The following is a 15,223-nucleotide window of genomic DNA, read 5'->3' as shown; positions in this document are numbered from 1 at the left end:
TGACAACAATTTTATGTGACCAGAGAGATATGCAACTTTTATACAGAAAAAAATAAAATAATCACCACATCTATCAACATTTTATGCCAATAAATAAATAAAGTCCACTTCATGCTGCTGTCCCTTTTCACCGGAGATCTTATCAAAGTACCAGAGAATATTTTCCCTTGCTGCCATGATACATGCATTGACTGAATAAAGGGCCAGTCATGTGACTGTATCTATGGTAACCGTTGAGGCAGTGCACTACTGCAGGACAGTAGGAGTCTTGAAGAGAAAGAGAGAGCAACCGGTCTATGACAAGAGAGAGAGAGGACAGAAAATTATGAATGTTGCAAATGCAATGCATTGATTATATCACAAAAAGGGGGAAGGGTCTATAAATGCACTCTATTACTGACAACCCCAACGAGTTAATAATAACATCTATACATTTCCAGCAAAAACTAATAGTAATACATTTCTAAGCTACTCGCCACTGAATCTGAACTCTCTTAAACTTTCTCTGCAGTTTCCAACATCAGTTTTTAAATAGCTGTAGCATACATATTCAAACCAATGTAGGCTATAACATTACAAAAACAGCGGAAAACTTTCTGAAAAATAGCCTTCCATTTGAGATCCAAAACCCTCTGCTTACTAGTGTCAAGTCATTCTTCCTGTTAATCACTTGAAAGGGTCAAAGCAAAGGGTATGCGAACATGCTCATAAACCTGCCCCACCTTTATACTTTCATATGACTCTCACATGCATGGCAAACAGTGAATAAAATTCTTGTTTCAACTCAAGAAGCTGCCCCTGGAGCTTGTTTACCCTGCTTCACGTGACTCTGCGCGCACGTTATGTGCTCGTGCTCGTGCTCCTGTCGCCGACTGCTGCTGCTTCCTGTTAGGAAGCCCTGCTCCATACTGTCTATGCTCTCGGGACGTCAAAACTTCCTGTGATACAACCAAAAAGGCATTCCAGGGACAGGAAATGCTGAGGAACAACACCACCCACTATTGGATTATTTGGATTTGTCAAAAGAATCAATGGGGCAATCTTCATCAAAAGTTACTCTTAATGAACAAAAAAAAAAAAAAAAAAAAAAAATGTATCTAAAATAATATATTTATTTAAATTATTTAAAAAAAATGCCAAAGCATTTAAGAAAGTCAAAACATTTATTTGTAATATTCATTTTAATCATATTTTTGTATTTTATATTTGATTAAAAATTATTCAATTTATGAGGAATGCTAAATGTTTTGAAAAAAAATAATCTAATGCATGATTTTTGTTTATTAGAAAATTATGCAAAATAGTGCAATGTAAATTGTAGATCCATTCACATTTCTTTAAAATCAGCATGAAATGAAAACTCACTCTAATACATATTATAGATCCCAGGGTGAACAATTCATTAATGAATTGTGAATATGTTTAATTAAATTATAATTTTTTTTACTTTTAATCTTCAAAATGTCATAACTTAACCTTCCGGTAAAAACAACAGACTTAAGACATTTAAAAATTCAATCAACAACCGATAGATAGAACCAAGTCCCTGCCCTACATAAGGATGTTCATCACGATATGGAAGAATAAATCTCTCACTACTTTAAACAATTGTGATAATATTATTATAGATTATATTATGTAATTGCCAAGCATTAAAGGGACAGTTCACCCAAAAATGAAAATTCTGTCATCATTTTCCTACCCTCAAGTTGATCCAAACCTGTATGAATTTCTTTCTTCTGCTGAACACAAAGATGATATTTTGAAGAATGTTGGTAACCAAACAGTTGATAGACCCCATTGACTTCCACTGCCAGTATATATATGTATATTTTTTCATATTATGGAACAACTGCAATGTGTTTTTGACTTTTTCTCTAATTCAAAAAAGGGAAAAGTACTTCTGAAAAAAATATTTTAAATCTAAATCCATTAAAAATAAAAACAACAACATGAATACAATTAATTACTGAGTGCACCTTTAACCAAAATCTCAAAGACACTAACAACAAAAATATTTAAAACATTTTTATTACAAACGTGATAAAACTTGGTTCAAACAGGTCTGATCACAACATTGATCAGTGGAACATCTGGTAGTGGAGTTTTGTTTCATTTGGAGTCCATTGGGTTTGGAGTTTAGTTGCATTTGCAGCTTTAGCAGTGGCTCACAGCATGAGGGTCTGGGTTACGTGTTGAATCTGTGTCTGAAGCGTTAGGTGGTTTTGGCCGCCTGTCGGAAGAGAGAGTTCTTCAAACAAGTGCAGAGCTGGTTCATCAGATCTTTATTTTGCCCCTCCACCCAATGCATCTCCACCACCACATCATTCTCTTCTTCCTTCACGTTCACCAGGCACTTGAAGAGAAAGTGCTGTACCGTCTCTGGGTTTTGAGGACCACCAACAGCCACTTCATTGGGTTCGGTGGGGGATTCCATTGGGACGTCGGCACCGGTCTCCTTCCCGTTGCTGCCCTCTGCTGTGGTTTCCTCTGGTGCTGGAACAGATGGAGCGGCGGTATCCGTGGCGGACGCCGGTTCTGCTCTGGGGAGCTCGCGTAGATGTCGTCCCTGTTCTCGTCTCTTCTGACGTGTGTGAACCCAGGTGTTCTTCACTGCTGTCAGGAAGAGGCTGAGCTCCGCCTCTCCACAAGGAACTCGCTTGTGAAGTATCTGAAGATGGGAAGGTCAGTGTTAAACAATTCTGTCAACCACTGTCCATCTGGAAAACCTACAGCGAGTTGATTTTGAAAAAAAGGGTCTGCTAAATAATTTCACTAATGATAAATAACACTAATAATTATTATTTTATGTTAATGATTTAATAATAATAATAATAATTATTGCTTTATATTAGTTATTTAACAATATGGTAACACTTTACAATAAGGTCTCATTTATTAACATTAGTTAATGTATTAACAAACAAACTAACAATGAGCAACGTTACACTGTTTATTAATCTTTGTCAATGTTAGTTATTAATAAAATTGCAGTCGTTCATTGTTTGTTTATGTTACTTTACAGTGCATTAATGTTAACAACTACAACTTTTGATTTTAACAATGTATTAGTAAATGTTGATCATGAACTAAGATTAATAAATACTGTAGAAGTTTTCATAGTTAACTATAAAACCTTACTGTAAAGTGTTACCAATAATAATAATAATAACTACAATTATAATAGCATTGTTTAATTTGATTATTATTTTATGTAAATTGTTAATTATTATTATTTTTAAACACAGGAAACACAGCGATGTTTGAAATGGTCTCTCTGTTCACCTTCAGGTCTGTGAGGATGTTCTCCAGCCAGGCACACACACTCTCTGTGGGGCTGATGTCAGTGCAGCCGATGCTGGGCGCCTGCGCCTGTAGCTCCGCCACGGTGGCCTTCAGTACGGTTAAGATGAGGGGCTTACGGGCCTTGTCCAGCTTACGCTTCTTACACGGGGGCGACTGAGAGAGATTTAGAAAGAAAAGTTAACCTTTAAAAAAAGAAAGTTTTGTTAGGTAACCTAAGAGTGTTTACACCCCATGTAAGAGGTCTGCAGCCTTAGAAACACAACACAAAAAATGTGCAATTTTACTTCAAGAATAGCTGGTTGTCAATAGAGGGCAGCAAAACACAAAGTTCACCTTGGCCTTGAGTTCAATGACCAACACTGTAGCTATCTGGAGTCCTTGTGGCGCTCGTGTTTGTCTGCTGCTGTCAGATGAATCGCACACAGTTTCACAAACCCATCAATCCCACAATGACAACCCATCAACCCAAACTTGTTTGTGTTATTGCTAATTAAAACTAAAACTAAAAACCCTCTCCATTAATTGAAATAAAATAAGTATGTTATATGAAAACCTGAAATTACAAAAATCTCACCTTGAAATAAATTAAGTTGAAGTACTAAAATTAGAACTGAAATAGATAAAAAATAAAGATGAATAGAAAAAACTCTAAGATGTATAACTATAATTATAAAAATCACAAAAAGTATATAAAAAATACTAAAATAAAAATGAAAGCTAGTCCAATATATGAATAAATACTATAACAGTATATGAATAATACTAAAATAACACTATTTTATATAAGTTTGAGACTAGTGTAAAACAATTTCTTAGTAATTAAAGATTACAATATGATGAAAGTGCCGATTTCTCTGTAAAAATCAACCAAATTGGCGTACATATATATATTGCTGATTCATATGCCACTGTAATATGAGTGTTCCCTGATGTCCGTTTTTTCTTTCGCAAACAAATATATATGAATGAATGCAGTAAATAAGTGTCAACAACAAAGCCACCCATGGATTCATTTTGGCATTATACGTGTTGCCATAGAAACAAATCATTTGCATCTGAACGGCTCAGTGCAGAATGAGTTATCTTGGAGTAATTCTTGATGTATATAACCACTGAATCATGTTGTACTGAGACATGCCACTACACACAGGCGCATTAAACGTGGCGACAGTCATATTGGACTTTTCCAGCTCATCAAAGCTGATTTACGAGCAGGAGAAACCGAAGCATTGCTCTAGTCACATGTCTCTCTCCTCCTCTAACAGAGCATCTGTTGTTAGAGCAGATAAACGGACAACATGACTCATCACAAGCCAATAGGCCGACCCCCTCTGTGCCGAAAAACACACCACACCACACCCATCATCTACTACTGCAGTCATCCATCAGAGTTTACAACTCGCCAAACAAACACCTCACAAATTTAGTCCTCCTGTGGGTGACTTTTTAGACAGATCCATTGTTTCGTGGTTTTTGTGACCGCTAATTCAAGACAAATCACACATAAGGCATCCATCACAGGATCTTACTCCACTTAACACCCCATAGCTTCTGTCCTGTCTGGATAAACGACACATTTAGTACACAGTAGCCCATACATCTTAACTATCTTCCTCATATTTGATAACTACATTAAGCAGATTCGATTTAGGGACAGTCATCTAGTTATGGTTTCTGAATAACTCCCTGTGCTGAAGTTGCTGGTTCTGCCGTTTGTCAAATTTGCCATGTCTCGGCAGACAACAGTTAAATGATGGTTTCATATAGAGTCATTGTCAGGGGGGCACAACCAGGAGGAAGTCCCATGGGGTCCCCTGAACCCTAGTTTGAAAACAAACATTTTAAGGTAGATAAATGTACAACATGTATTGAGATAAAAGAAATAAAGAAAATCCTGTCATTAATTACTCACCCTCATGTCGTCCCAAATCTGTAAGACTTTCATTCATCTTCGAAACACAAATGAAGATGTTTTAATAAAAACTACCACTTGACACTTAAAAAAGTTCATAAAAAGATCGTAAAACTAATCCATATCAATTTAGCGGTTTCGGTCCAAATTTTCTGAAGAGACACGATCGCTTTATATGATGAAGAGATTGAATTTAGGCTTGTATTCACACATAAACATTCATTAACTCACACATCAGTTTTGGTATCAAGCATGTTCACTTGATGTGCAAGAACCAATGAGGTTCATTCTCGTGTTACGCGGCACGTTTGAGCTTCAGTTGGAGGTTTGTTCTCGCAACTCAAAGTACTGTTGAGCTTCTGTTTATGTTTGCTGATCAATGTTTATGTATGAATACAAGCCTAAATTCAAGCTGTTCATCATATAAAGCGTTCGGGTCTCTTCAGAAAACTTGGACTAAACCGTTTAATTCATAAGGATTAGTTTGACGATCTCTTTAGGAAGTGTCAAAATGATAGTTGCGTAGCTGTCAATGGAGTGACAGAAATCTCTCAGATTTCATCAAAAAGATCTTCATTTGTGCTCCGAAGATGAATGAAAGACTTACGGGTTTGGAACGACATGAGGGTGAGTAATTGATGATAATTGTTTTCCTTTTTGGGTGAACTAAGCCTTTAAGACTGTAGCTAAGTTATCATCAACATAAGATATTGAATATTTATTAATATGTTTAATGCATTAAATAAGCAATAATTTGACATTATTAATGTTTCATTCTAGAGGGAATTAAACATTATAGCGCGGATTATAGCAGGTGGATATTGCAACAGTAATATATCTTTACTAAATTAACACTTTATTAGACTACAAATACAAAACAAAATATTTTGAATTTTTTAAATACTCTCTATTTTACAGTATCTTTGCAGTAGTGATATATTTCTTTATTGATCTTTCAATAAATTTAATATAATTGACATTTTCTAAATTATCATTATTATATGTAAGGTCATATTGAATGGAGGAAAAAAAAAAACTGGTTTTCCTTATTTTTGCTTTAGATCTCCTGATTTTATAAGGCGGTTCCCCTTGCAGTCCAGCATCCTTCTCCAACACACGAGGGCGCCATTTTCTGACTTTAAGTTGTCAAACTCAGCTAAGCATGACAAAATCATCCCGCAGACAAAGTCAAATCTATTGAAACAAAAGCAGACCTAAATCCACAAGAATATAAACAAATATTGCGACAGCAGTAATTCTGTAATGACTACATCCTGCGCTAAATCTAAATATGATTCAGTGTTTAGCCTCAGACGTACTGAGCAGGATGTTTTATAGATTGTCAAAAAAGTGCAATCTCTACCCATTTGTGATGAGCACATAATGGATGGAAACAGATGAACACACACATCGATCCACACGCTCCCTCTTAATTAATTTCTATCAGTCTTAATCAGGGCGATGCACTGCTTTTATCCCCTCTTCACCGTGAATTATAACCCCCTCCGCTCTGTCCATTATTTATCCGGCGACACATTTGCTCTAAGTAGGTTGAATAGATCCTGCATAAAATAGCTTCCGCTCTCAACACCGAGCCTCTTGATGCATCTGAAGGGGCCTCGCTCATAAATGTGCACAAAAAAAAGAAGAAGAAATTCATGAGCCTTGGGATTTTCTCTGCGGTGAGACATATAAAAGGTCATTATTCAATTATTGAACACAAGCAGATGAGTGCCGCAATGATCAGCGGTTATCCACGGATGCTGACAACTGGGCTCATTCTGCCCTGCTTTACACTTCCCCCAGTGCTGCCAGCTGACCTTTGACCCCTCAGCCTCCCCCCCCGCGCCCCATATCCCGGGCACGCTTTCAGCACCGCAGGGTCCTTTTCAAACCCTACCTTTTTTGTACGAGTCTTCACTGTACCCCCTACCTCTCGTGCAATACATTTCACTGTCAAAGAGATTGATCTAGCTTCTGTGCGCTCTGCTAATGGGGCTCAGCTGGCTTCCGAGAGGAAGAATGGGCACAGGAAGTGGAAAACAGCACGAATGGGAGAGAGGAAATAAAGCACAGAAGGATGCGGGTGCCATCCAGATCTAGACATGTCTGTACAGCCCTGGAAATCTGCTGTATGAGAGCGGAGCAGCTCGCAGACAGATATGTAGGCCAATCTTTCTGCTCAAGTGCTTGTGAGGAAAAGGGCATCTGGGACTTGGGGAATTCTCCTGAAAGACCATAACAAATCATCCCACCGCCCCCTTCTCCATCCCCTCAACCCTTTTTCCCTTTTATAGCTCTTTTTCCCCTCTAAAGTGCGTGACTATACAGCACCGTCACCCTGTCTGGGCAACTGTTGCTAGGAAGGACGTGCGCCGTGCCTCAGGAAGCAGGTCAACTGTATCTGATGGAATGGGCTAAAGATGCATTATTAAAAAGAGTGCCGAGCACAGTGAATATTCAGCAGGTGTTGCTTTCCCGCACCCAAACACATCAAATAGTCTAGGGTGCATGGGTTATGTGAGGACTAGCTGATTCTAAACTTAATGCAGGAAGTGCTCAAAGCTTACAGGCACAGGTACGTCATCGTAGAAACTCCAGGCCAGGGCCCAGCGCATGGTTCGTCCTTGGCAGAACTCAGTGTGTGTTAATTTGGGAACCTGTGAAAGAACAAAAGATGATGAGGATCTCAACAATGGTGATTCAAACACAAAATAGTCAGAGAATCTTACAAAAACCATCAAGAAAAGTCTGGGTTATGTTAGATAAACAAAAAAAGTAAACTAAAAGATCATTCTTAGGGGTGCACTGTGACATTTTCATTATAATAAGCACATTTCCGTATTCTAATCACTGTAAAGTGAAATAATCAAATTTATCTTCACAATGTAGATTACAATTAAAATAAAATTAGGAATGCCCAATATATCAGTATCATATCAGTTATCAGCTAATATTACAGACTAATTTAATTTATTGGTATCGGTCATTTCCTGTATTTTTACATTTTTACTTTGCTGTCATCTAACTCCCATTTAAAGATAATCTTTAAAAACACACCAAATACATTTTTTTAGCACATTTACAGTACATTAATAAACATTTTAACAAACATATAGTACATTATACTTTTGTGATGCCTAAATTTATTGGTGGTAATTCAATTGATTGATTGATTTTACTTTATTTACTTATATATATTTATTTTATTGGTTATTTTAATTTTCATTTAGGAAATCAGTCCATCCCTAAATAATACATATATATATAATATATATACGCATTGCAGTAATTGGCCATTTATCTGTTACATTTATTGGTAATATTGCATTGCGGTTATGGGTAATGCAGTATTTATTTTACATTACAGTAGGTTGCAGACATCTGGAGGAAGGGGATTAAATATGCTTGATTGCCAAGGAAGCAAAATGTCACAATGCAAAAAAGAAAGATATAGGACTGACAGGAAAATTACTTGGGGAAAGATTATGTGGAAGCGTGTGTGTGCCGAGTCTATGACCGACACCAGACCCTCCCAGAAGTCTTAAATACAGCATCATAGACCCAGACCTGCCACTCACACAGTGGGGAGTGTGTTTTAACACAGATATGTGGGTGTTAGGGGTGAACTATAGGGTGAAACCAAGTCCAACTGCTCTTCAGTAATAAAAAAAACACCATCTGAGTCTGACCTTTGCAGGCAGAGGGCATATACACAAACAGATAATAGCAGAGAAAAAGGAGAGGGGAAAGTGAGAGGGTGAGCGAGAATGAGAGAAAGAACCTCATTAGCATATTAATTACAGCCACAGCGGCGAGAGGAGGAAGCGGGCCGTCTGCTGGACGTTGGCCAGGAGCACAATGACTTTAATGAGGGGTGACAGGACTCCGACACCTTCAGATGAATCAAACGACACATCGGGCCTGAGTCGAGCAGACTGACTGACACCAGACTAATAACCTGTGAGCAGGACGAAAGCCTTTCCTTCACAGAAATCACAGCATTCTGACTGTACAGACACAGGTGGGGGTAATCGAGAGGGGCTGGAGGGGTGACGCGCGAGCTAATGATGCTAATGAACTAATGAAATCTACTCCATTAGCGCTCCCTGTCGCGGTACGTTTATATGCCACGCTAGTGAAACTCATTTAGATCAATTAACCTGAAGTCTAGGGGAAACGCCCACTCATTTATCTATAAAGATCATAGAGGAATTGTAATAAAAATTGAGATAAAAATTGTAGTAAAATTGAGATGCACAATATATTAGTATCATACAAGTTATCATCAGTCAATAAGACTGAATATTTAATTGTGCACCCTCATTTCCCATATTTTTACATTTAGATTACCTTTGCCATAATCTTCCACTCACTTAAAGATAATCAATAATTTACACATAATTTATTAAATGTAACATTTTTATTTTTAGCAAATATTAAAAATATTATACTAGTATTACATTTAAAATTATTTATTTTATTTTTCATTTATTTACACAAAATAGTATAGAATTTTTAAAACTGGCCATTTATCAGTTATCAGACATTTTAATTTTAATATCAGTCAATTTATAAATAATATACGCAAAACAGTATGGAACTTTAATATTGGCCATTTATCAGACATTTAATTTTAATATCAATCCATTGATTCTATTCCAATTTTTTTAGCATTGCACTGCCTAGAGCACAAAGTGGTCTAAGAAAAACGTACCCCTTGTTTCCGCAGCTCATCTTTCAAAGGTGCCAGGCTACACTTCTTTCCCAGCATGCAACTGTACCACCTGTAGACAGAAAAAAAGGAGTTGTGAAACCACCAGCCTGGACACCTGATCCATGGGAGCACATCAAATAAACCACAGGACTCAGAGCCGTGGGTTGAATATGGGCTCGCTCTGTGGGAACGGTCAGTTGGGCTACTCTTTATATTTTTAAGATATGAGGCTCAATGTTTAATTAAAAACCCCACTTTGACAGGGAGCTTTGATGTTTCGCATGAGACAAAAATCAATGCATATCCACCATTATAAAAAAAGATGAGGCTTCATCAGACAGGGCCCACAGAGAATAGGAGGATAACACGGTCCATGCATGATTGGTTCTCAAATCTTAATTTTTTAGCTCATTTGGTTTCTAAAATGACAGAATCTTGCTTTTAAACACTGAAGAATACCTTAAAGGTCAACATGAAGACATTTTATGTCTGTAATGTGACATTTATGAGTTAAAACAGGATATTTAATGAGTAAATGTAGGGAAAGACTTGATTTTATTCATCAGGAATAGATTGGGTTGTGGAAAGTGGGTGTTACATATCAGAATATAGCCAGACGTAAACACAAATTTGTTCATTATAGAGGACAGACAGATGGCACCCATTTTTAATGAGTATTTGTGGGCAGAACGTGGTGGCTGAAGGTCAAGTTCACTTTCAAGTGCATTTTAATGTTAACATTTCTTCTTCAAATCCATCGTTATTTCTATTAGTGCCGTTACTTTTATGACATTCCCGACAATATTACATTATTTCACCCATTACTGAATGCATTTTGAATGATTATTGTGTAAAATATATACAATAAATCTATTCCATTTTGATCATTCTTTTATATAAGTTATACATGCAGCTTTTATGAGTTCATATAATTTAAAAACTATAATTACACTTTTAAATTATTGATATATTTAATTTTTATATATATATATAGTTCATGGATTATATACAATGTTAAAAAAGTAATGGCATGTACTTTTTAAAGCCACTAACACTTGAGGCTGTTTTTTCAAAGAATAAGGCATAAAATATATTTTATAGTATACTACTGTAATAAAGGTTTATGTCAAGTAGAATGGCATTATTCATGTAATTAACAGGTGAAACTCGAAAAATTAGAATACCGTGCAAAAGTTCATTTATTTCAGTAATTAAACTTAAAAGGTGAAACTAATATATTATACAGACTCATTACATGCAAAGTGAGATATTTTAAGCCTTTATTTGTTATAATTTAGATGATTATGGCTTACAGCTTATGAAAACCAAAAATTCAAAATTAGAATATTGTGAAAAGGTTTTAATAGCTGTAAGCCATACTCATCAAAATTATAACAAATAAAGCCTTGAAATATCTCACTTTGCAAGTAATGAGTCTATGTAATATATTAGTTTCACCTTTTAAGTTGAATTACTGAAATAAATGCACGATACTTTTGCACGATATTTCAATTTTTCGAGTTTCATCTGTATTGTTATGAAAATACCCAGAGATGGCTTCAAAAACACAAACCATATATTGTAATCGTGTGTTTATGGTATTCACATTTCATCAGTCAAAACGTTTCTGCTTTTTATTCAGCTACAGGGATAGCTGGATGCCGTTGTCCGTCATAAGTTATTACTTCTATGAGTATGTTTTAGACTTTGTGCGTGAGGGCACCCTCCGGCTTCTAGTATGAGTGAAACAGACATTACATGAGAGCGTTTAGTGCTCCATAATGCTTACATTGCCTCATTTTGGAAAATAATAAAACGTCAGGTCATGCATAGACTATCTTGTGTTGAATTTAAATCGAGACCCATGAAAACCTCTATGTGAACCTACTTGACCGGAAAAAGCAATAATTTACATTTTATTAAAAGCTTAAAACGTTTGAGTAACATTGGCATATTAAACCATAGTGTGTGTGGTCAAGCTGACGTCACTGAAAAGTCAAATAGTTTCAGAGGTGGAACAAGTAACAATTACAGACAACATTTTTTCTTAAGAAAACGCTCGGATGAATTGTGTACAAAAGACCTGAAAAAAAGTACACAGGACCAATTCTAACTCCATGCTGACTTTACTAACTAACAAACAGTCGTGTGCAGACTTTACTGCAGTAGACTGAATTTGGTTGGGCGACGGTTTTGGTTTTCAAGGGGCAATCTAGCACAAGAATGAGGGAGCATAGATGAACACATTACACTGCATATGGAGCCTTAGGGACCTGACAATCGTTTCATTTTGTGTGATGAAATATTGAAGAGCCCTAATATCCAAACATGTTCTCCAAACTGGAGTGGAGGGAGGCTGTGTGGCACCCCGGCACATGGCATGCTCCGTTAATAATGGGGTACTCCAGCATCTATCAGGGCTTGAAAAAGGGGGTTTACGCATTTTCTTTAGTTATCAGGCCCTGAAGAGGAAGTAGTAACAATTACAATTTCAATAGCACAGATTGTTTGGCATGAGGAAAAATCAGAGTTGCATTTAGGATGTAAGCGAGACAGGGGGGGCTGGAGGAAGACTGGCAGTAATTACAGATCTGAGGGGCTGGAAAGGAAGAAGCATCTCAGAGGGCCAATCAGAATGCCTGGCTGGCTCTACGGGCACCTGCTGACGCACACACACACACACCGCTTTTACGGCAGTCAAGCAGACTGCAAGCAGCATAGTCTGAACCCATGAGAGAACAGCGAGATGGAATAGAGCCCAGCTTTCCCTGCGGTCACCAGTCAATTCTCAACACATGCAAAAGATGCATAAAACACACAAATTTTTAAAACTACATGTGATATCTCATGCAAACAGTGAAAATGAAAAGATACCATTCAACTTTTCTATACACACACAGCCACGTTCTTCTCGTTCCTCAGCTCATGACATGGCTAATCAGGCCTTATGTTGGTTGCTCTGCCGCCCCTCCGCCTCACTCCAGTGCTCCACTGACAGTCCTGGCACGGGGGGGGCTCGTCGTCTGCCTCAGTCACATACACAGCTGCTCCCGTCGGGTGGCCCGGATACCGCCTCGGGTAATTATTTACTTTCCTTGTCAATTAATTACGCAAACTCTGTATGACAGAGCCATCCCAGGATCCATCTGCCCTACCCCTTTCATCAGCGTGGCCCCTCTTTGGCTCTCTCAGTACAAAACACCTCCTCTACAGACCTGGACACACTATTCCCTTCTCATTACGCTCTTCACAGCCCCTCATGTGTTGATATTGGTGCCAAACTGATATATCAGTTGCTATTTGGCCATTTTGAGAATTAATAGAAGGCCGTTTTGGATAATTAACAGAAGTTTGAGTTTCATTGTGCACATTTGCGGTTTAAAAAAAATGTCTGAATGAATTTTAAGTGAATATTGTGTCAAATAAATTAATATTTTCAATTTTAAACAGCATTTCTCTCTCTCTCTGTCTTTGATTATATGAAAAAAATGAGACGGACTAAATCCAGAAGACCTGTGGCAACATCTTCAAGACGGTTAAAGCGCTTTGGTTGATATGGCAAAAATATGCGAAAAATATTTTCAGTCAGGATCACGATCTTATCACAATTCTTTTTCAATGCCTTTTTTTTTTTAACAGCAAGAATTGGTTATTTGCCCATGTGGAACACAGATTAGTCCTGTCACTTTAAGAAAGTACTCCTAATGTCCTAATGTCCATTCCAACCTCTCCACCACCAAGGGCAACACCAAAGAGCTGTCAAACGTCAGGGACCGAACTGTAGACCTGCACAAGGCTGGAATGGGCTACAAGACCATCAGCAAGAAGCTTGATGAGAAGGAGACAACTGTTGGTGCGATTATTCAGAAATGGAAGAAATACAAAATGAAAAATCAATCACCCTTGTTCTGGAGCTCCATAAAAGATCTCGCCTCATGAGGTAAGGGTGATCATGAGAAAGGTGAGGGGTCAGCCCAGAACTGCACGGAAGGAGCTTGTTAATGAACTCAAGGCAGTTGGGACCACAGTCACCAAGCAAACCATTGGTAACACACTACGCCGCAATGGATTGAAATCCTGCAGCGCCCGCAAAGTCCCCCTGCTCAGGAAGGCACATGTACAGGGCCGTCTGAAGTTTGCCAATGAACATCCAATGATTCAGAGAAGGCTTGGGAGGAAGTGCTGTGGTCAGATGAGACCAAAATTGAGCTCTTTGGCATCAAACTCAACTCGCCGTGTTAGGAGGGAGAGAAATGCTGACTATGACCCACGAGAACACCATCCCTGCGGTCAAGCACGGGGGTGAAAACATTATGCTCTGGGGCTGTTTCTCTGGTGAGGGTACAGGACGACTTGGGGCCAATGGACGGGGCCATGTACCGTCAAATGTTGGACGAGAACCTCCTTCCTTCAGCCAGAACACTGAAGATGGGTCATGCATGGGTCTTCCAGCATGACAATGATCCAAAACATACCGCCAAGGCCGCAAAGGAGTGGCTCAAGAAGAAGCATATTAAGGTCTTGGACTGCCCTAGCCAGTCTCCAGACCTTAATCCTATAGAAAATCTGTGAAGGGAGCTGAAACTTTGAGTTGCCAAGCGACAGCCAAGAAACCTTAAGGATTTAGAGCGGATCTGTAAAGAGGAGTGGACCAAAATCCCTCCTGAGATGCGTATAAACCTGGTGACCAACTACAAGAGACGTCTTACCTCTGTGCTTGCCAACAAAGGTTTCTCCACCAAGTACTAAGGCATGTTTTGCTTGGGGATCAAATACTTGTTTCACGAATAAATGTATAACCTTTATATAATGTTTTTTTTCTGGAGTTTTTGGTTGATATTCTGTCTCTATCCGTTAAAATAAACCTACCATAAAAATGATAGACCCTTCATTTCTTTGTAAGTGGGCAAACTTACAAAATCAGCAGGGGATCAAACAATAAATTCCCCCACTCTCTCTCTCTCTATATATAGCAGTTTTAACCATACTTTTTATTTGGGGTGGTCCTTATTGTGTGTGTGTGTGTGTGTGTGTGTGTGTGTGTGTGTGTGTGTGTGTGTGTGTGTGTGTGTTTGTGTGTGACCTAAGCCTCTTCTTTAGTTGCAGACTGTCATGGATGATCCTTTTCACAAACTCCAGCTCTCCACCCTCTGCCATGATCTCAGTGACACCCCCTGTGTTGATGGAGCTGGGCGGAGGTCTGCGGGAGTTTCTCGAATTCACCCCCTGACGGAAATGCCAGAAAAGAGGGGAAGAAACGGAAGAATGAACGGATAACAGCTATTGTC

General features: G+C 38.2%; 1 protein-coding gene across 4 annotated transcripts in view; it reads right to left on the bottom strand.

The window, feature by feature from the left end:
• Nucleotides 1-1,264: 1,264 nt before the first annotated feature.
• The window catches only part of mettl16 (methyltransferase 16, N6-methyladenosine), a 32,557-nt gene continuing 18,598 nt past the window's right edge, over nucleotides 1,265-15,223 (bottom strand). For 2 of the 4 annotated variants that reach the window (XM_079609709.1, XM_079609708.1), the window contains exons 6-10: nucleotides 15,019-15,161; nucleotides 9,936-10,005; nucleotides 7,789-7,878; nucleotides 3,286-3,459; nucleotides 1,268-2,671 (exon numbers count right to left, since the gene is read on the bottom strand). In XM_079609709.1, the coding sequence (XP_079465835.1) occupies nucleotides 2,216-2,671; nucleotides 3,286-3,459; nucleotides 7,789-7,878; nucleotides 9,936-10,005; nucleotides 15,019-15,161 (933 nt within the window). In that variant the 3' untranslated portion in view covers nucleotides 1,268-2,215. Of the gene's footprint in view, nucleotides 2,672-3,285; nucleotides 3,460-7,788; nucleotides 7,879-9,935; nucleotides 10,006-15,018; nucleotides 15,162-15,223 lie in introns of all 4 variants that reach the window. The other 2 variants (XM_079609711.1, XM_079609710.1) reach the window with 2 other exon arrangements.

Source organism: Phoxinus phoxinus (assembly GCF_949152265.1).
Source record: "Phoxinus phoxinus genome assembly, chromosome: 4".
NCBI lineage: Eukaryota > Metazoa > Chordata > Actinopteri > Cypriniformes > Leuciscidae > Phoxinus > Phoxinus phoxinus.
The sequence above is the reverse complement of the archived record's forward strand: the minus strand, read 5'-3'. Positions and strand labels throughout refer to the sequence as shown.